This window comes from Microcebus murinus, chromosome 6, assembly GCF_040939455.1.
Source record: "Microcebus murinus isolate Inina chromosome 6, M.murinus_Inina_mat1.0, whole genome shotgun sequence".
NCBI classification, from domain to species: domain Eukaryota; kingdom Metazoa; phylum Chordata; class Mammalia; order Primates; family Cheirogaleidae; genus Microcebus; species Microcebus murinus.
The window spans coordinates 24,618,825-24,641,758 of NC_134109.1; the positions used below are offsets into that span (position 1 = coordinate 24,618,825).

Sequence of the window (22,934 nt, forward strand, 5' to 3'; positions counted from 1 at the left end):
AATCATCTGCTGAATTAAATCTAAGCTTCTTGATCTTGGCTTCTGGGACCTTCTCTAATTTGCTCCTCTTTTATTCTTCTTAGAAATAATACATTTTGCAACCAGCCTGTTGAATGTAAAGATAAAAAAAAAAAGAAATAATACATTCCTGGGGCAGATGTAAAACAGTTCACTGTCAACCAAAATCTTACATGTAATAATATATTTACATAGAACTTTCAAGTTCAGAAAAAACATATCCACTTATGTTAACTCATTTAAGTTTCACAATCAATCAAATATACATATAATGATATGTATAAAGCAGGTACATGATCTTCATTTTAAGTTTTATAAAGTTGGGACCCAAAGAAATCAAGTGACTTGACCACAGTAACACAGTTTATTGGTGAAGCCATATCTTAAATTCTAATCTTCAGACTCCTAGACCATGCTCATTATATTAAACATGATTAATAACTCTGTACTTGCCAAAAGTTTTTTAGGCTGGGCATGGTGGCTCATGCCTGTAATCCTAGCACTTTAGGAGGCCGATAGGGAAGGATTGTTTGAAGCCAGGACTTTGAGACCAACCTAAGCAAAAGCAAGACCCCATCTCTACAAAAAATACAAAAATTACCCAGGTGTGGTGGCATGCACCTGTAGACCCAGCTACTCCAGAGGCTGAGGCAGGAGAATCGCTCGAGACCAAGAGTTTGAGGTTGCAGTGAGCTATGATGATGCCACTGCACTCTAGCCTAGGTGACAGAGCAAGACCCTGCCCCCCCCAATAGTTCTTTTTCTTTTGGCTTTCATCCCGTGGCAGGCAGGATTCTAAACTATTCCCCAATATCTCCTCCCCCCACCATTACAGTACAAACCTTGTATAATCCCTGGGGCTGTGACTATGAGAAGATACCACTTCCCTGATTGTGTTATACTGTGTAGCAGCGTTGGTTGATTTTTTTTTTTTTCTTTGAGACAGAGTCTCACTCTATTGCCCAGGCTATTGCCCATGGCGTCAGCCTAGCTTACAGCAACTTCAAACTCCTGGGCTCAAGTGATCCTCCTGCCTCAGTCTACCAAGTAGCTGGGACTACAGGCATGCACCACCATGCCTGGCTAATATATATATATATATATATATTTTTAGTGTCTGGCTAATTTCTACAGGCATGGACCACCATGCCCGGCTAATTTATATATATATATATATTTTTTTTTTTTTTAGTTGTCCAGCTAATTTCTATTTTTTTTGTGTGTGTGTCACAGATGCAAGGTATTTAATAATTAGCAAAGCTTTAAACACATGCAAAAGGCTGCATTACAACATTGAAAACTAAACTATGTTGCACAAACCAATTAATAACACTGGACCAATTCACACAAGTAATGCAATTATCTTCTCCCCCTACTTTATCTATTATGCTGTCATTAGACTAACTTTCCTTTTAAGGCAAAAAACATGTCACAAAGTCCTTTTTGAGTCAGTTCTAACAAGGACAAAAACTGTAATTATGCAATTAATGTTTAATGTTTTAAACATGTGGCACTCTACTGGTTGCCTTGGCTCAAAGCACAGTGATGCTTCTTTTTTTTTTTTATTTCAGCATATTATGGGGGTACAGATTTTAAGGTTTCAATAAATGCCCATTTCCCCCCCACCCCCCTAATTTCTATTTTTTAAGTAGAGACAGGGGTCTCCCTCTTGCTCAGGCTGGTCTCGAACTCCTGAGCTCAAACGATCCCTCGCCTCTGCCTCCCAGAGTGCTAGGATTACAGGTGTGAGCCACTATGCCTGGCCAGCGTTGATCTTAAAGTATGGAGATTATCTGGGTGGGTCCGAGTGACCTAATTACTTATGAGCCCTTTAAAAGCAGTGTTTTCTCCCATTTGTGGCAAAAGAGGAAGTCAACTGGCCTGGAAGAAACCTATGGGAGTCATGTGGGAAGGACCTGAGAGTGACCACTAGGAACTGTAGGGTGGCCCCTACTGACAGCACACAACAAAATAAGGACCTAAATCCCACAACTGCAAGGAACTGAATTCTGCCAACGGAAGAATGAATTTAGGAGACGTATTTTTCTTCAGAGATCTCAGTCGGGCAGACATTGTGATTTCACTCTTGTCATACCCTGGACAGAGAACCCAAACACCCAGTAACTTACTAAGTATCACAAATACCTCCCTCGGAGAGTGTTTTGGGGACGGGTTGGATACTGCTTAAATAAAAGGTTTGAAAGTGGATGTTTTTAGAGCACCCAAGAACTCCCCATTCGCCAGTCTCACAGTATCGTTTTAAAACCCTCTTACCCTATCACTTCAAGGGGCTGTCCCTGAAAAGCTTTTTCATTTGGTACTAGGGGAATGGGACTGAGAGGGGAATGAAATAAAGCCGCATAAAAGGCATCTCCCTCCAACTTCGCTATTTGGCCTAGGGAACACCCTATCATGTCACAGTGCACGAGTAATCGAGTTATATATTTGCTCTTAACTGACGCGATTATCTCCTGCTAACGCTTGGTCTGGTCAGAATAGAACCGGATTGTACTCCTCTTCAAAGAACTACAAATCCCAGAAGGCCTTTCGGCCAAGGCGCCTGCGCATTGCGTGCTCCTTCCTTTACGCTCTGTGTCGCCGGGAAAGACCCGCCCCGCAGTGCTGTCGCTCGCGCTGGAAGAAGCGGAAGAAGATGGCGCTCACCAGGTGGGTTGTTGACTCGGGTCTTCAATACGGAAGGGTCTGGGAGTACTGATCTTTTTCATTTCTCTGCCCACACTCTCCAGGAAGCTCCTGGCCCGGAGCACAGAGTGACGTGGGCCAAGACTTTGGCCAGGCCTTCCCACCGGCCGCCGTGGCGATTGGGCCTCGCCAAAGCTGGGGTCTTTGCTGAGCGGCTTCTAGGATTTAGTTTGCCCCCTCACTGAGGCCGAAAGCTGAGGCGTGGCCTCAGACGCTCAGGAGTCGCACAAGTTTCTCGCTAAAGCATCTTTCAGGGTGTGAAGAGCGCTCCCTCGGGTCCTCGGTTTGGCTGGACGCGATGGGGTTGTGGAGGGCAGTGGCTTATTTGTCTGGGCGGAGTGGAGCGCGCGGGATGCGACTGCGCGGCTTTCCGGCGGTTTACTTGTGGCGGTCTCTCTTCGCTGTCCACTCGGTTTCCCGAAACGAGGATTCCTGAATAAAAGGGGCCCAGAGCTGAACAGAGATTTTAAATGAGTCTCGGTAGTGGCCCCTGTCCACTAATGTGCGCCGCTGCTCGGCACTTTAACTTTGGATCTTAGAATTTCTTCGGTAGATAGAACCACCTCAGATTTTTGCTGTTGCGCGTTGCCTTAGTAACCTTATGTAAAGTGCTCCCCTCCTGTAAGAAAAAGATGTTTTGAGTGAGAGATTCCAAGAAGTTACGCAACTCCCTCTAGTCCGTGACCTTGCTACCCCACCTGAGTAGAAAAACTTTACATGTGAACTCAACAGGAAAAGTCTAGTGTTCAAGAAGGTTGTAAAGAAAGTAATCATTTTAGGACATAGCTTGAGCCCCCTTAACAAACTTCATTCTTCTCACGTATTTTTCCTAGTTGATGACAGTATGGATCCTAAAAATGTTTTTTGGGTTTTTTTTGAGACAGAGTTTCACTTTGTTGCTCAGGCTAGAATGAGTGCCGTGGCGTCAGCGTAGCTCACAGCAACCTCAATCTCCTAGGCTCAAGTGATCCTCCTGCCTCAGCCTCCCGAGTAGCTGGGACTACAGGCATGCGGCACCATGCCCGGCTAATTTTTTGTATATATATCTATTTTAGTTGGTCAATTAGTTTCTTTATATTTTTAGTAGAGGTAGGGTCTCGCTCAGGCTGGTTTCGAACTCATGACCTTGAGCGATTTACCCGCCTAGGCCTCCCAGAGTGCTAGGATTACAGGCGTGATCCACCGCATCCAGCCGAATCCTAAAAATGTTTTAATCAGAAAATTATTTTGGGAATTTTGATTCACCTAAATTCTGTTGGGTGCCTTACTCCATCCTAGGGGTTGTGTATACAGAAGAATGTCTTCGGCTTCAGGGAAGTTGGAGTAGGAGGCATGCAGATATAAAATTAAGAACACAATATGCTTATTTCTGTAGTACTAACCTTAATGCAGAAGGAATTAGGTGGAATGAGCTATATAGCCTTTAGAGTTTCCTTCAGTCAATGTTACAGGCTCCAAACATTTGAGCGCCCCCCAGGTATGAGGCACTGTGACTTAGGCTAGTAGAGTTATGAGGGAATGCTTTGTGGAAAAAGTGGAATTTGAAATGGACACACAGGAAAAATTCCTAGAGATGTCATGGGTGTTGTGTGCTTAAAATTGCAATGGCAGAATGCAATCTTTAAATGGCCAGCCTTGGGGATTACATAGCTTTCTATAGCTTCCATCTGGTATTTATCAGTAATATCCTTTGTAATAACCTTTATAATAAACCAGTAAACATGTGTCCCTGAGGTCTGTGAGCTGTCTTAGCAAATTATTCAGTTGGTGCAAAAGTAATTGCAGGTTTGGGCTGAATTTTAAATCAGCTAGGATCAAACATGTCTTTATTAATCAAAATTGGAACCATTACAATCAACATATTTTTGCCAATGAGAAATAAGTTTGTTTATCCCTGTAACATAAAAATCTGTCCTTCGTGATTTGATGAACTCTTGGAAAGCGTTTTCTGCATCCTCCTGGTTGTGAAAGCGTTCTCCCTGCAAAAAGTTGTTGATATGCTTGAAGTAGTCAGTTGATGAGAGGTCAGGTGAATATGGCAGATGAGGCAAAACTTCATAGCCCAATTCATTCAACTTTTGAAGCATTGTCGTTGGTTGTGCCTTGTGTATGGTGGGGCATTGTCGTGGAGAAGAATTGAGCCCTTTCTGTGGACTAGTGCTGGCTGTAGGCCTTGCAGTTTTCGGTGCATCTCATTGATTTGCTGAGCATCTCAGAAGTAATGGTTTCGCCAGGATTCAGAAAGCTGTAGTAGATCAGACTGGCAGCAGGCCACCAAACAATGACCATGACCTTTTTTTGGTGCAAGTTTGGCTTTGGGAAGTGCTTTGGAGCATCTCAGCCCAACCACTGAGCTGGTTGTGCCAGTTGTGGTATAAAATCCACTTTTATCGCACATCACAATCCCATCAAGAAATAGCGCGATGGCCGGGCGAGGAGGCTCACGCCTGTAATCCTAGCACTCTGGGAGGCTGAGCCGGGCGGATTGCTTGAGGTCAGGAGTTCAAAACCAGCCTGAGCGAGACCCTGTCTCTACTAAAAATATAAATTAATTGGACAACTAAAAATATATATACAAAAAATTAGCCGGGCATGGTGGCGAATGCCTGTAGTCCCAGCTACTTGGGAGGCTGAGCCTGAAGGACTGCTTGAGGCTAGGAGTTTGAGGTTGCTGTGAGCTAGGCTGACACCATGGCACTCACTCTAGCCTAGGCAACAAAGTGAGACTCTGTCTCAAAAAAAAAAAAAAGAAATGGTGCGTTGTTGTTGGCAATAAGAGAAGAAGACATTTCAAAACAACAATTTTATTGATTTTATCAGCTCACAAGGCACCCACTTATCCAGCTTTTTCACCTTCCCAACTTGCTTCAAATGCTAAATGACCATAGAATGGTTGGCAACTGCTTGTGTAGTTGTAAGAGGATCAGCTTCAATGATTACTCTCAATTGGTCTTTTCAACTTCCGATGGTTGGCCACTACTTCTCATCTTCAAGGCTCTTGTCTCCTTTGCAAAATTTCTTGAACCACCTCTGTATGTTCATTAGCAGTTCCTAGGCCACATGTGTTGCTGCTGTTGCAAGTTGTCTCTGCTGCTTTACAACCCATTTTGAAAAAGAAAATCGCTTGAATTTTTGCCTAACATTATTTCTATAGTCTAAAATATAAAATAAACAGCAAGTAATAAGTCATTAGCAAAAAAACATAAAGCGAGAAATGTGCATTAAAATTATATCTAACATAACCACATTTATTTCAGAATTCCAGTATCAAAGGCAAATTTCAGCAATGCTAAAACCACGATTACATTTGTGCCAACCTAATGGTTAACCCAAAGAGGGGATCATGAGGAGCTTGGTTTGTATTCAGTTGGTTAGTGGCCCAGACTTACTGACTTTACTGTTAGCAGCTTAAGTGGGAACAATCTTGTGGATTGTTCTCCAGGTAGACAGCATCAGAATTTAATTGAATTGGAGGACACTCAGCTGTTGTCTGCTAGAGAACTGATTGCTTGCTTGCTATGCGGGAGGAAGCCCCCACACATCTGGTGTCAAAAGTGTTGTGTGTTGTGTTGTTGAGTGAAATAGTAAGAGAAATTGAGGGGTTTTTCCCCTATATCTTTACACTATCTATCTTCATGGAGCTTACATTCTAGTAGGACAGAAAGACTATGTATAGTAAAACAAATCAGTAATGCAATTTCAGGCAATAAGTGCTTGGAATAAGATAAAGGTAACTTGGGGCCACACATGCCCTTCTGAACCCTTGTGTGCAGCCTTTTGACTAAATCCAAACTTAACAGAATAAATACCTTTATTAAAAGGATTGTTTTGTAAAATTTGGATTGGGTCAAGGGGCCACACTTAGGGATGTGGAAGACCATGTGTGGCCTTGAGGCCGCAGGTTCCCCACCCCTGGGTGACTCAAAGTTTGGGGTGGAGTGGCTATTTTAGTCAAGGGAGTCAGAAAACAGCTCTAGGGAGATGTAATTGAGCAGAGACATGAAAGCTACGATGCATACTGTTAAAATTTCTGAGGAAGAGTTTTCTATTAAAGCATAGGCAAAATTGTTCTTAATAAATAGAATATTTTATGTAAAATGAATAGCAAATGTAAGTATCTTGAGATGGTTTGTTTAAGGAAAGAAAAGAAGGCTGTAGTGACATAAAGATGGTGAGTGCCAGGGGTAGAGTGAATTTATTTCTCTTGCATACATTTAAGGAGCCCCTGCTATGAGCTAGCATTAGGAATGTAAGAAGCATGAGCCATGATTCCTCAGGTTGCTCACAATCTAGTGAAGGAAGGATAGGTCAATGAACAGATGATGGTAATGCAGTAAGAAAGATGTTCTTGTGGTATGCCAAGGGTCTTATGAGAGTTTAGATGGGAAGCAGCTAACCCAAACCGGGAGACTCATGGCACAGCTCCAAATAAACATTATTGAACAGTATCTAGACACTATGCCAACTGGTTCATGGTTTTTTCTCTTTAATACTTACCAGAACCTTATGAAATTGGTACTCTTATGATCTGTCATTACAGATGAGACAGCAGGTTCAGAGAGGTAAGTAACTTATCCAGATTAGTAAGTGGCATAGATAGGATTGGAACTCTGGCTATTGGCCGTCTCATTACCTGACCTCCTCACACTGAATTAGATCCTTCTGATGAATGCTGTGATAGCACTCTGTACTTTTCCTTCATTACTTAATATGATTTTTAATTATGGATTTATATGATTGTCTTTCTCCCCTGCAAGAATGTGAGCTGTCTCAGCTTATCATTCTCAGTTTATAGTCTCATTGCCTTCCTAGCATAGTGCCTGAACCTAAGTGATTAATAAATAATTTTGAATAAATGAATTAAGTCTGCTGCTTATTCAAGTGTGCTTACTAGCAAAGAATAACAAAGGAATCTGAATTATTTTTTCCATTAACCATATTCATCTATTGCATCCTTTTGTGGTACTTTGGGGTGTCAATATAATAACATTTATAATACTTAAAAATTATTGAGTATGGTTTAGTAAAAAGGTTACTTTGATTAAATAATAATCAATTACATCTTCAGGGCTTCTCCTGACTGACCTAAGTTTTAAATTACATTCTAAACTAGGAAACCCTTAGGAAAATGCACTTAAATATGCAACTTGTGTTTTCTTTCTTTTATCTGCAGCTTTGTTACATTCAATCTTAATCCTAGTTCTTTAGTATTGACACTAAAATAATTAAAAGTAAGGAGTATTAAGAATAGCTAGGGTACTTAGAAAACCATATATTATTAGACAGTTGGTCCCTAGGTAACTAAGGATGTTTACTTTTATAAGAAATGAAAATGGAAACATAAAAAGCTTAATAGTTTATTACGTGAAATAATCTGTTAGTTTTTGATTCTGGATGTCATTTGCTTTTGTCCTAGTCAAATGTTTTCACTGTATGCCTTTGAGCACTTCTTTCTTTCCACACATGAGAAAATGACTGGTATTGAATACTGCCATAAATCATTGAAAATTCTGCTTTTTTGCTCAAAGGAAAAAGCATTGTAGAAAAAATTGTCTCTGATGGCCAAATTACAATAAACAAATAAACAATTAAATTTTTTCAAAATTCTGACTTTCATTATCTTTGCTTATAGCTTTTTACCTGCACCTACTCAGCTATCTCAGGACCAGCTTGAGGCTGAAGAGAAGGCAAGATCTCAGAGGTCACGCCAGACCTCACTGGTATCCTCCCGAAGAGAACCTCCCCCATACGGGTATCGGAAAGGCTGGATACCTCGGTTATTAGAGGTAAACGTGGATCTTCAATTTGTATTTTTAAAATTGTGCTGAAATTTATTTAGTACTCTGTAACAAATTTAAACCATAGAACCCCTGATTATGAGTTTCATTGTGATAGAAATTCTGGTTGTGAGCTCTCAAGATATGTCCTTCCCTCAGAAGATTTATCTTTTTGTTTGTTGTCTATCACTGCTTTTTGATTAGAAAATTGTACCATTTTGTCTATTCTTATGTCAAACTATCAAACATTTACAAAAGAAACTAACATTTTATAAATCCAGGAATTATAGCATATGAAAGATAATGGGAAAGTAAGATTAAAGTAAGAGTGAAAGTGGATTTCATGTTTCGTTTTTAGGAGATGTAAGAGACAACATTTGGTGGTTTTGGAGGCAGTGAGGGAGAAGGAAGAATCTGGAGTGATCCTTTTGTATCTCTATCTTATTCCCAAAGAACAAACTTCCATGGCAGCATCTATTCTCCTAATTGCTCATGATCTTGTACATCAGTTTAATACATATTCCTTTCCCTAATGCCAGGGTAGCAGTCCCATACTTGACCACTTATCTAGGGAGAAAAGCAAATAATTGAGACTAAAATACTTTGTCTCCTCAAGATCTCCACTTTTTTTTTTTTTGAAACAAAATCTCGCTTTGTTGCCCAAGCTAGAGTAAGTGTCATGGCATCAGCCTGGCTCACAGCAAGCTCAAACTCCTGGGCTCAAGCAATCCTGCTGCCTCAGCCGCTCGAGTAGCTGGGACTAGAGGCATGCGCCACCAAGCCCGGCTAATTTTTTGTATATATATATATTAGTTGGCCAATTAATTTCTTTGTATTTATAGTAGAGATGGGGTCTCACTCTTGCTCAGGCTGGTTTCGAACTCCTGACCTCGAGCAATCTGCCCGCCTCGGCCTCCCAGAGCGCTAGGATTACAGGGGTGAGCCACCACGCCCAGCCAAGATCTCCACTTTTATCAAGACTTTTTCTTCTCCCTCTCCTAATATTCATTCTGACTCCTTCAAATTTTCTTCCTCCATGTTCCACAAAATGTTCATACCCTGTTAAAAAATCTAAAGTGGCTATACCATTCACTTTTGTACCCGGTTATTTTTATATTCTGTCCTTATGTGCTTATGATATTTACTTTACAAATTTGAAGGGCTCATGCCTTTTTCTCACATGCCTCTAAGAGGTGACTGTAGTGTTCATTAAATTAAAACTTGTTCCTTAGGAACCCTACCAGAAGCCATTTGTATTCTCAACCTCTCCCATGTTTATCATTCCCCTACATTCCAGACTATAGAGCCTATAAGATGAACGTCCAGCTAGATCATATCTTGTCCTAACATATTCCCTGTTTTTTTGGGGTTTTTTTTCTCTCAGCTTTCCTTTGGTCCTTATGAATTCTAGTGTGTGAAGGGCCAGTCTTAAGGGATTTTATTAATTATTAAGGGATTTTCATTGCTTTTTTTTGTTCTCTGTGATAGTGTAATTTGTGAGAAACAGAGCGATCATCAAGGAATCTTACTGGGGGCAGAAACATAGTGATTGGCATTATTTAATAGAGGAGTTGAGTGTCTCTTTTGAGAGATTATAAATATTCTTTGGTCTTTCAATAGATTACAGAATGGGGGTGGCAGGCATCATTTTACATACAATGGAAAGCTCATCTTGTATTTCAGCATCATGATATTTGGTTGCTATTAGCTTTTTAAAATCTTACTTGACTATCAAAGGTTTCATATATCCTGGTGGAACAGAACAGTTTATTTGAAAATCAAAGAGAAATGTCCAGCTAATTTGGAAATGTCACGGATGCTTCTTGAGGGGAGTGAATGTTCTGTGGAAGAAGGCATTTTGTTCTAGTTTTCAAAGTAAAAGCTATGATTTTCTGGCAAGCTTAATGACCACATAATGCTACATCTACAGTTCTGAAGTGCTTATTATAGTTGAAGAACTCTAGCAAATCTGAGCATGTGTCAGATTGATGGTCTGGGTACAGGAAGCACTTTTTTTAGGAATGCTTTAACTATTTCTGCCTAATTTACAAGAAAATATCTTTCAGTTTTATTCTGTTGGTTTTTAGAAATTTCAGTGGTCTCATTAGCAAATACAAATATTGTACCTAGCAACTCATATATCTTGGATCTAATGGAATATTGCCTGAAGAAGTCTTGTAAAAGTTGATATTTTCATAAATATTTTTATCAAATGATGTAAATGATTAATATACATATATTTTTTATTATGTCTTAGTAGTGTTAATTTGGCTTTTTTGAGGTAAAAAAAAAAAAGCTATTTCAGAGTAATAGAAAATACAAAGCTGGCCAAGCATGGTGGCTCACACCTGTAATCTCGGTACTTTGGAAGGCCAAGGCAGGAGGATCACTTGAGCCCAGGAGTTCAAGAGCAGCCTAGTTAACATACCAAGACCCCATCTCTAAAAAAAAAAAAAAAAAAATTTTTTTTTAATAAGCCTAGTATGGTGGTGCATGCTTCTCCAGAGGCTGAGGTAGGAGGATTGTTTGAGCCCAGGAGTTGGAGGTTACAGTGAGTTATGATCGTGCTTCATCCTTGGGGACAGGGAGACCCTGTCTCTAAATTTAAAAACTAAAAATTAAGAAAAAAAAACACAAAGCTTTTTGGAGTCAAAAGATCTGGGTTCAAGTTCTGCATATGCTGCTAGCTGTAACATCTTGGGAAAAATCACTTAATTTTTATAAACCTAATTTTTTCCTTATGAAAATAAGAATTGTAAGGATAAGATAGTATAAGTGTAAATTATGATTTTTAAATTAAAAGGTACTAAGCAAATGGTACTAAAAAACTTTAAAAATTACACTTGATGTTCATATGTTTATTTGATTACATACGGTTTTTAAATATTAAACTTCCTTGACAAACTTTATTTAACTTGTTCTACTTTAGAAGTCTTAGTTCTCTCTCCTAAATAATCGTATATAATTACCAGTAGAAATGTGACAAACTCATTTCTGGGTTGTTCCTATTCTATTTATTTGCTTCTCACATACAGTGAATTAATGACACCATGTTAATAAAATCTGGTTCTAAGAAAAAATTCTTTACATTTCACCCCTAAGTATAGCTTTACCTGTTCCTCACTAAATACATATATGTTATATTTATATATGCTAAAGTGAAAATCTTTGCCTTGTTCTAAATGTTTTGCTTAGTTTCTTCCTGCTACATATATAAAATCCAGATTCCTTGCCATGGCCTAGAAGCCCCTTCATAGTCTGGTATTTGTCTACCCATGCAACCTATGTGACAGCTTCACTGTTCTTAAGAAGCTGTTGGCCCCACTGAACTCTCGTTTCCTAAAATATGCCACATTCATTCTTGCAACAAGGCCTTCACATTTTCTGTTTGCTTTGCTTAAAAAATGCTTCCCTCTGGCCCGGCGCGGTGGCTCACGCCTGTAATCCTGGCTCTCTGGGAGGCCAAGGCGGCAGATCCTTTGAGCTCAGGAGTTTGAAACCAACCTGAGCAAGAGCGAGACCCCGTCTCTACTATAAATAGAAAGAAATTAATTGGCCAACTAATATATATAGAAAAAATGAGCCGGGCATGGTGGCACATACCTGTAGTCCCAGCTACTTGGGAGGCTGAGGCAGGAGGATTGCTTGAGCCCAGGAGTTTGAGGTTGCTGTGAGCCAGGCTGATGCCATGGCACTCACTCTAGCCTGGGCAACAAAGTGAGACTCTGTCTCCAAAAAAAAAAAATGCTTCCCTCTGATCTTCCCATAACTGCTTTATTATCATTCAGACTTTAGCTCACATGTTAACTTCTTCACAAAGGCTGTCCCAACCACGCTATTGAAAGTAGCCCCTCTTTCCAGTCCCTGTATAACCTTAATGGTACTTATCTATCACAAACCAAAGAGTATGTTTTTTGTGTCTTTGCATACTAGAATGTAAAATCCACAAGAGTTAGGGACCTCTGCCATATCTCCAGCATCTAGCATACTAAGGACTCAATAATTATTTGTTGAATGAATGAATATATCTTAAATCTCAAATTACTACTAAATAGTTTTTCATTTTTTTGCTTTCTTCCCCTCCCCTCCCCTCCCCTCCCCTCCCCTCCCCTCCCCTCCCCTCCCCTCCCCTCCCCTCTCTCTTTCTTGTTTCTCTTCTTTCTTTCTTTCTTTCTTTCTATAGGATTTTGGAGATGGAGGTGCTTTTCCAGAGATCCATGTGGCCCAGTATCCACTGGATATGGGACGAAAGAAAAAAATGTCGAATGCACTGGCCATTCAGGTGGATCCTGAAGGAAAAATTAAGTATGATGCAATTGCTCGACAAGGACAGTCAAAAGACAAGGTAATGCTCTCACTGATTTTCTTTTTCTCAATGATTGATATTTTGTGAAGAATTTTTTTTTAATTTTGTGAAAATGACAAATCTCTTGCCTTTTGATTTATGTTAAAAGTAGCAATGGGGCCGGGCGCTGTGGCTCACGCCTGTAATCCTAGCTCTTGGGAGGCCGAGGCGGGCGGATTGCTCGAGGTCAGGAGTTCGAAACCAGCCTGAGCAAGAGCGAGACCCCGTCTCTACTATAAACAGAAAGAAATTAATTGGCCAACTAATATATATAGAAAAAATTAGCCGGGCATGGTGGTGCATGCCTGTAGTCCCAGCTACTCGGGAGGCTGAGGCAGCAGAATCGCTTGAGCCCAGGAGTTTGAGCTTGCTGTGAGCTAGGCTGATGCCATGGCACTCACTCTAGCCTGGGTAACAAAGTGAGACTCTGTCTCCAAAAAAAAAAAAAAAAAAAAGTAGCAATGATGTATACTTGGGCTAACTTCAGTGTTAAGCAATCACATTTTCCTTCGAAATTCTCAGAGTTTGTGTATACTCAAGATTTTTATTTGTTTTATATTTTTAAAACAATTATTTTATAGTACTAGCATTATGAAAATGCTGGCAAATTTTTTGAAATCTACAATCCTACTTGAGACCAGCCTGAGCAAGAAAGAGATCCTGTCTCTACTAAAAATAGAAAAAATTATCTGGTTGTGATAGTGCACTCCTATAGTGCCAGCTACTGAGGAGGCTGAGGCAAGAGGATCGCTTGAGCCCAGGAGTTTGAGGTTGCAGTGAGCTAAGCTGACTGACACAATGGCATTCTAGCCCAGGCAACAGAGCAAGAGTCTGTCTCAAAAAAATAAAATAAAAATCTACAATCCCAGAGCCTAAAAAAAATCAACTTTTAATTTTATCTATAGTCTCTTCTAATTTTTTCCATGTACTGAGAGAGTATTTACATAGACACTTATTTTAATAGTTCATTTGAATATAATAAGTTACACAGACTTCTTTCGCCCTAGATTAAGTACAAAGCTAGCATTTGCCATCCAGATTTAGGATGGCCCTGCTTACAAAGTAATTCAGAGACCAAAAATAAAATCTGCTTAAAATAATCTCATCACAGTGAAGCTACACTCAGGGCCAAGGAACTATTTTTAAGAAGACCTATTTTTTTTTCTTGTAAGTAAATACTCAAGGTAGAAGTAAAAGATTTCTTCAGAATTAATGATGGGAAAAATATTTGAGAGATGTTAGTGCCTATCCTTTGCCTCTTTTTCCCTAGGCTTTTTCATTTTACCCTCAAAATAGCACTGACAGCTTATCTTTTGCTACTGCACCATGGCTGCTGAGTCTTTGGGGAAAACAATTATGTAATCATGCAAATTTTATCTCTAGTTTCAGCTTGGTTCCCTTGATATTCCCACCAAGCCTTAATACCTACACCCTTCCATCCTGTCTCATCTTTAGCAGATGACTCTCTCATCTGTTTGAATATAAAGACTATTGGGGCCGGCGTGATAGCTCTCGCCTGTAATCCCAACACTTTGGGGGGCCAAGGCAAGAGGGTCACTTGAGCCCAGGAGTTTGAGACCAGCCTGGGCAACATAGCAAGACCCTCTCTCAGCAAAAAATTTAAAAAAATTAGCTGGGTGTGGTGGTACACCTGTAGTCCTACCTACTTGGGAGTCTGAGGCATGAGGATCACTTAAGCCCAGGAGTTAGAGGCTGCAGTGAGCTATGATTACCACTCCCCTCAAGAAACCCCAGCAACTTTAAATCGACTCCAAAATAAATTATATGTTATGATTGTATGATTTCACAAACTAGCTAAGCCTAAAGACTGTTTTTCTTTCTTCCTCACATGGTGAATATGAATATGTTGGTAGGCTTATCCTTTTAGTCAGTCTAGTTCTTTGCCGGTTTTTGATAATAAGAAAACATCTGTTTCACAGATGAGTTAGTACTTGATCTTGTTCACAAAGCTCATGTGTGCTTCTGATATCTTCAAGAGTATATTATATTTTTCAGATAACCCTCCCAAGCCCCTTTGCCTCCTGGGATGTGCTGAGTTTCTTCACATTTAGTTCTCAGGCTATAAAAATTTGGGGTTTTATAGTTAATTACCATAAAGGAATCTTGCTCTTCAGTTGTCCTTCACTCAGCCTTGTGAGATGCTAGAATCTTACCGATGCTCATTTAAAGGGTTATTAACTTTGAAATATCCAAATAAGAAGCAGCAAATGGCTCTTGTGTGCTAAATTAGTATTGAGACTTTATGTTGAACATATATGACTACTAGGGAGCCATTTACTTAGAATCCCTTCCTATAATGATTGAAGAGTTAATTACTTTATGATATAAAAAGCTTTTATAATGTAAAAGTCATTAACCCTTCAGTCTTGATATTTTTACCTAGAGTGTCATATAATTTTCAATTTGCAGTGGTTTTGATTTTTCCCTCCTAGAAGGAAATAAGACTTCTGAGTTCAGTTGGTATCTGTGTAATTTTAATGTACTGAGTTTCACTCTTCTCACTAGAGCTGTGGCCCCCAACCCCCAGGCTGTGGACTGGCACCAGTCCATTGCCTGTTAGGGACTGGGCCACAGAGCTCTGCTGCTCCCTGCCCATCATATCCATGGAAAAATTGTCTTCTATGAAACTTAGAAATCAGGCTGCACAGCAAGAGGTGAGCGTCAGGCAAGTGAGCAGAGCTTCACCTGTATTTACAGCCGCTTCCCATTGCCTACATCACTGCCTGAGCTCCCCCCACCCCCATCCGTGGAAAAACTATCTTCCATGAAACCAGTCCCTGGTGCAAAGAGGTTGGGGACTGCTGTGCTAGAGTAAGCTTTAGTGTCCCTTCCAACATGAATACTCTTAGAGGATGGTTACTCTAATAGCTCACATATCAATAGTATATGTTTTGTGCTAAATCATCTATACTTTTTTACATGAGCCCTCTTATTTCTGAAAAAAAAAACAAGCTAGAGGTTTCCATTTATAGCCATGAGATAGGTCTTTTCTGGGAATCAATAGCTTATAGAGAAAGCTCCACAGGGCCTAAAATATAAGAACCGTTAACATATAATAGCACACCTCTAAAATTTATTTATTGATTCATTTGTACAAAAAATATTGACTGAATATCTCCTGTGGACCAGGCATTGTTATAGGCACTGGAGATACTTTTAATGAATAAGGGATTTCTCATCAGTAATGTGAGTATAATCTTTGTGCATACCTCATAGGGTTGATTAAACAGTGGCATACAAAGTGCTTAATAAATATTAGCCATGATCACTATTATTTTAGTAGGGGAGACAGATAAATAAGTAAAGTAGGTAAGTGATTTCATACTGTGAATAGCACTTTGAAGACATTAAACAGAGTGCTGTGGAATAGAATGGGTGGGGAGGGGTTGCTACTAGCAAAGATAGAGGACACCTCACCAGTGCTGGACCTTTGATCTGAGAGAGATTGAGAACTTACTTGAAGAACTGGGAACAACACTCTATAAAGGCCCAGAATAGGGAAGAAGCACATTATGTTCAAGAAACAGAAGAGCCAGTGTGAGTAAAGCATACTGAGTGAGACAGTGAGAGTTATTAGGGGAGATTGAAGGCGTAGGCAAAATCAGGTCAGGTCATGTAAGCCATGAAGTGGTTTTTTGCTCTGTTATTTGAAATGCGAAATTAGGAATAGCATGTATTTCCTTTAAATTGTTTTATGGAATGTCATATGATACAATGCAATTATTAATATAAGACTTTGGCTTGTATTAGTAAATAGTTTTCTTCTACAGAAAATTTTTAAAGATGTCAAGTGCCTAGGAATTTGATTTTCTCTCATGTTCATAAGTTGTCCTTTCTTTTGTGTCAACAATTTCTAACTAAAGCATTAAAGTCTAGAGTGTTCATTATTTGTTGAATTTCTGGTACCTCTTTTTTACTTTAAAATCTACCATGGAACTTTCTGTGACAATGTTTGGGAAGTATAGATGGACTTGAAAGTAATATTGTACCTGTCAAGGGCCTGCCATATCAGCCTCAGCCTAATAGAAACCACGCAGGGCTTAGTAGAAAACATATACAGTCCTAAATTTGGATAATGGGTATAAAATAAGTTGTTTATGTAAGAATGTATTTTGTTTTTTCTTTTTTTTCTTTTCTCTTTTTGTCTTTTCATGGAAGAAAGTTTTCTGGGTTTTTGACTATGGTACATGTTTATTTTCTTAGTCTAGGAATAAGTTGATGCCAGAGAAGAGAAACATAAATAGGATGAAGTCAATGAAATTTTCTAGGCCTAATGAATTTGAATATTATTTGGTAACCTGACTTAAATTCTGATGAGTTTATAATCCAAGATAATGGTATTATAGGCAACTTATATCATCATTAATTTCAAGTCTTAGTGAGCCTCAACAATAGGGATCATTGATGCATAAGATCTTGTTGGCACAATTTATTTGGATATTGAGTTTATTAGACCATTCAAATAATTTAAATGTGTGGGATCCAGGGAAAATTATTAATATAGCCAGGGTAGCAATTTGTGTATATATTTTAAGCTTTCTTGGTTTTAAAATCTAAAAGACAAAATCTGAATGTCCTAAATTTATAAATGTGCTGAGAGAAGACATGTTGACATCTGAAATGATTTAATGAGGTGGCTTCTTTTCATTCTTAAGCCTCTTTGTGTTTGAACATTTTAGATCATTTATAGCAAATACACTGACCTGGTTCCAAAGGAGGTTATGAATGCAGATGATCCAGACCTGCAAAGACCCGATGAAGAAGCTATTAAAGAGGTAACTGAGAACTGATGTATTAGATGACTTTTTACATCCTTATTAACTTCCAAACCACTCAATGCAATGTTTCTTATTTCAGATAACAGAAAAAACAAGGGTAGCCTTAGAAAAATCCGTATCGCAGAAGGTTGCCGCAGCCATGCCAGTTCGAGCCGCTGACAAACTGGCTCCTGCTCAGTATATCCGGTATGAATCATGCCTAAAAGTCTTAGTTTCATTTTTGACTTGAATCATATTGGAATGGTCCTAATATTCTTTTACTATCCTATTTAGTAACAGTTATACATGCATTGTTTTGAATAATTACTTGAAGCCTGTCCACTCTCTTTGCAGACAGCTGAAAGTAGAAGGATTTTTTTAAGATGTCCACTTTAAGATATTAGTTTTTATGCTATTTTTAAAATATATTTTTTGTTTTTAGAAATTGACAATTACTTGGAGTATATGATCCAAACCATAATTATTATTTAAAATTTTCCATTTATATATAATTGGCATCCTTAAAATACTTCTAGATTTTGAAAGGTTTCACTCAACTAAATCTTTGCATGGAGAGATGAATAACATACAGATATTAAGGGAAAATTTAGAGCTGGTAGGGTTGCTATCATTATTCTTTTTCTGTTTTACAAGCTATAATTAACCAAAAACTGCTAACTGTAAGTTGCCTCCCAGGATTATTATGGTTGTGTTTTCCTGAAATGCAGACTTACAAAATAGGTACTCTTTTTCCAGACCTCTTACTGGTGAAACTGAACACCGCACCTTCCATGTAGGAAAATGGATGAGAATGGATTATTTGCAAACTAATACCATTCACATTTACATTTTGCTTGTAACTCCTAATTTCTGTTAGTTTTCTTATCTCTGTTGCTGTCTTCTCTGCCTAAATATTTTGTAATTTTCCATCAATGCTTTGTGAAAAAAATTGAAAATGTAGTCTAGTTTTGGATTGTAATAGAAGGAAAAAATACCTACTGAAAGCTTGAACTAGTTACACCTTTAGTTCTCTTCTGCTTTCTTCAGATACACACCATCTCAGCAAGGAGTGGCTTTCAACTCTGGAGCTAAACAAAGGGTTATTCGCATGGTAGAAATGCAGAAAGATCCAATGGAACCTCCAAGGTTCAAGTAAGTAAATGGCTTCATGAGAATGAACCACTATTCTTTTTTTTTTTTTTTTTTTTTTTTTTTTTAAAGGCTGGTCAAGTGGAGCAGTGGGAGTGGAGAAGGAACAAAGGAATCTGTAACTGGTTGTGATCAATTAGTTGTAAACACCACTGCACTCGGACCAACCTGAACCACTATTCTTAAAAAAGACATTAAAGGAGAAATGTGGCCCAAAGGTCCATTAATGGGTGAATGGATCAACAAACTGTGATATATCCATACATAAAATACATTTAAGCAATAAAAAAGAATAAACTTTTAACACACACAATAGCCAGACACAGGTGGTACACACCTATAGTCCCAGCTCCTCAGGAGGCTGAGTTGGGAGGATCACTTGAACCCAGGTGTTGGAGTCCAGCCTGGGCAACATGTGAGACCCTGTCTAAAACAAACAAAAAAAAATTCACATAATAACATGAATGAATCTCAAAATAATTATGCTGAGTAAAAGAAGCTAGGCAAAAATAATTACATACAGTATGATTTCATTTATATAAAACCCTAGAAAATACAAAATATGGTGACAGGAAGTTGGTCATTGGTTGCCTCTGAGGAAGGAGGTGGGGACAGAGAGAAGATGGGAGAGGATGAGGGATAGATGATAATCAAAGGAGCAGGCAGAAATTCTGGAGGGATGGGTATCTTCACTGTCTTGATTGTGATGATGGTTTTAAACTGTACACTTTATATATAATTAATTGTATGTCAGTTGTATCTTAAGCTACTTTTTAAAAAGGAAAAAAATATATTACTCTATGAAATGATAGTATTGTAAGGTGGGATAAATGATGATGATAACAGGGTTGGCTGTGTTCTGTTGTTGAAGCTGAGTGATAGTTGTATGATAGATGGGCATTCGTTTGCAGTCTCTATTTTTGTCTATATTTGAAACTTTACACAACAAAAAAATTGGAAATAATACCTAAAAGTGTAGGTAAACTTGAGATATAATACCTAAAAAGGGGAAAAAGTATAACACTCTCTGGTTGTGCTTTGATTTATCCTTCAGGATCAATAAGAAAATCCCCCGGGGACCACCCTCTCCTCCTGCACCTGTCATGCATTCTCCTAGCCGAAAGGTATTCTTTGTTATGGTCTAAAATCTTTTTTTCTACTCATGATTATTAATTTTATAAATAACCTCCTTATGCCTGTACAGATACATATCACCACATTGAGTTGTAGTTTTCTTATTTCTCAAGATGAAATAGGGACCCAGTCAAGATTACAAAGTGTAGTTCCCAGAGTGCTTTTGAGAATGTGTATAAAATGTTAGCTATAAATTTTGTTATTAGTAACCTAAATCCTGCTTTTAATGCAATGAACAGGGTCTGCTGTTTCACATAAATGATGTTACAGGAAGTGAAAACTTGAGTTCATTAGGTCTCTGATTGGTAATCTGAGTGGCACTTTAAGATATGTTTTATCACTCAAAGAACAATTTTTTATCTGAAAGAAGTCACATCACTTTAAATATGGAAAAATACTAGTCAGCATTTATAGCCATCAAAAATGATTTCTAGATTATTTTCCATTTTTTACACTAGTTCAAAGTTATTAATACTAGAATCCATGATATGGGAAGATAGTATATATAGTGCTATCAAAACAAACAGAATTTTGGCCTTTGACTAAATCTGTGTATGTCTGTGTATATGATGCTGTCTTTAAAGAGAAAGATTATATTTGGGTTTTTAACTGGACTATAAATGTAAAAATTTTTTTTTCACTCTTCTATCAATTCAGATGACTGTAAAGGAACAACAAGAGTGGAAGATTCCTCCTTGTATTTCTAACTGGAAAAATGCAAAGGTAATTAATATGTCACAAAATCAGTATCTTAGTATTATAACCTGCTGGAAAACACCCAGGAAAGAGCTACAGCCTGGATAACTTTAGTTGAAACCTTAGCACCTTGTTTAACTGACTAGTTTCAAAAAGGAACACCCAATTTATATGACTTTTTTTTTTTTTTTTGAGTCAGAGTCTCACTTTGTTACCCAGGCTAGAGTGCCATGTCATCAGCCTAGCTCACAGCAACCTCAAACTTCTGGGTTCAAGCGATCCTACTGCCTCAGCCTCCCAAGTAGCTGGGACTACAGACACGTGCCACCATGCCTGGCTAATTTTTTCTATATATTTTTAGTTGGCCAATTAATTTATTTCTATTTTTAGCAGAGATGGAGCCTTGCTCTTGCTCAGGTTGGTTTCGAACTCCAGACCTTGAGTGATCCTCCTGCCTCAGCCTCCCAGGGTGCAAGATTACAGGCGTGAGCCACTGTGCCTGGCCATAGAAATACTAGTATGCCAGGCACATTAATACCACGTAGATTCTTTTTTTTTTTTTGAGACAGAGTCTCGCTTTGTTGCCTAGGCTAGAGTGAGTCCCGTGGCATCAGCCTAGCTCACAGCAACCTCAAACTCCTGGGCTCAAGCAATCCTATTGCCTCAGCCTCCCGAGTAGCTGGGACTACAGGCATGCGCCACCATGCCCGGCTAATTTTTTCTATATATATTAGTTGGCCAATTAATTTCTTTCTATTTTTTATAGTAGAGACGGGGTCTCGCTCTTGTTCAGGCTAGTTTTGAACTCCTGACCTTGAGCAATCCGCCCGCTTCGGCCTCCCAGAGAGCTAGGATTATAGGCGTGAGCCACTGCACCCGGCCGCCACGTAGATTCTTTTAGTGAATTGCAGCTATCAGAAACAAACAGAAAAGGAATAAGTAGGATAAAGTACCTATCAATGTGAGATGGTATTCTTTAGAAAATTCAAATTTATATAAAAAAATTATTTCTGAAAGAAATTAAACCGGTCTAAAGGATCATTTGACAAAAGAACAGAGTAAATATTTGGATATTTTCAGTGCTTTAATTTTCAACTATTTGTCTATTTATAACATTGAAGACTTAAGCTATTTAAATCCTATATATCTATACTAATTGCCAAAGCTTCCAGGAGTTGTTAAGAATCTGTAAAATGTGTGATTAATTTCATAATCACTTTCCTCTCTTCCCATATTTCATGATTGGATTCATTCATTCATTGATTGAGACAGAGTCTGGCTCTGTTGCCTGGGCTAGAGGGCAGTGGCTTCATCATAGCTCACAGCAACTTCAAACTCCTGGGCTCAAGCAATCCTTCTGCCTCAGCTTTCTGGGTAGCTGGGACTGTAAGCACATGCCACCACACCTGGCTAATTTTTTCTATTTTTTGTAGAGTCCGAGTCTCTCTGTTACTCAGGCTAGTCTGGTACTCCTGGCCTCAAGCAATCCTCCAAGGTACTAGGATTATAGGCGTAAATCATCATGCCTAGCCTCATGATTTCATTTTTGATGGGTGAAGAAAGCCCTTTAACTTCCTTAAAGAAGTTTATGTACTCATCCTTAAACGAAAAGGTTGTTGACTGGTCTAATTGGGATTGATTAATATGTATGCAACTGAGTATCCAGAGTGGGTTCTGTAACACTTCATTTTATTAGGAGACCATGGACCTAGGGGAGTCTAGTCAGAATCCTGGAAGAATAAAGCTAAACCTGAAAGTTACATGGATATTCAAGCATATTCCTTGAGTTATTGAAATGGGACACAAAATTTCAAAATGTAGAATCTTAGTTTTCCAATAAACTTTATCATTATTTTCTTTTTTCTAAAATTTAGAGGGTTTTAAGAATCTAACAAGTCATTAAGACAGTACACCAGATTAAACTACCTATAGATACTAAGATTAAAGTAATTTATTCTCCCTTTGTATTGTATTGTATGGCTATTTACTTGAGGAGCAACTGTTTAGCTTTTGTTTGTTTTTTTTTTATTTTTTATTTTTATTTATTTTTTATTTTTTTTTTTCTCATTAAACTTTGTTTTAATGGGTCTCAAAATTCTGTGACAGATTTTTGGTCAAGTTGTTTCCATTAAAAAGTACTGATTTTAAAAACTAATAACTTAAAACTGCCACACAAAAAGAAACAAAAGTGGTCCACAAAACATTCTCCTTTCCTTCTGAAGGTTTTACGATGCATTGTTATTAACAACCAGTCTTTTACTATTAAACTTAAATGGCCAATTGAAACAAACAGTTCTGAGACCGTTCTTCCACCACTGATTAAGAGTGGGGTGG

At 38.5% G+C, this 22,934-nt stretch overlaps 1 protein-coding gene across 2 annotated transcripts in view; it reads left to right on the plus strand.

Annotated features, from left to right (window-relative positions):
* Window positions 1-2,576: 2,576 nt before the first annotated feature.
* The window catches only part of SNW1 (SNW domain containing 1), a 34,517-nt gene continuing 14,159 nt past the window's right edge, over window positions 2,577-22,934 (plus strand). Inside the window, exons 1-8 of one of the 2 annotated variants that reach the window (XM_012743105.2) lie at window positions 2,577-2,685; window positions 8,354-8,507; window positions 12,682-12,843; window positions 17,544-17,639; window positions 17,722-17,828; window positions 18,669-18,773; window positions 19,825-19,894; window positions 20,562-20,627. In XM_012743105.2, coding sequence (XP_012598559.1) covers window positions 2,672-2,685; window positions 8,354-8,507; window positions 12,682-12,843; window positions 17,544-17,639; window positions 17,722-17,828; window positions 18,669-18,773; window positions 19,825-19,894; window positions 20,562-20,627 — 774 coding nt within the window. In that variant the 5' untranslated portion in view covers window positions 2,577-2,671. The remainder of the gene's footprint in view (window positions 2,686-8,353; window positions 8,508-12,681; window positions 12,844-17,543; window positions 17,640-17,721; window positions 17,829-18,668; window positions 18,774-19,824; window positions 19,895-20,561; window positions 20,628-22,934) is intronic. The other variant, XM_012743115.2, reaches the window with a different exon arrangement.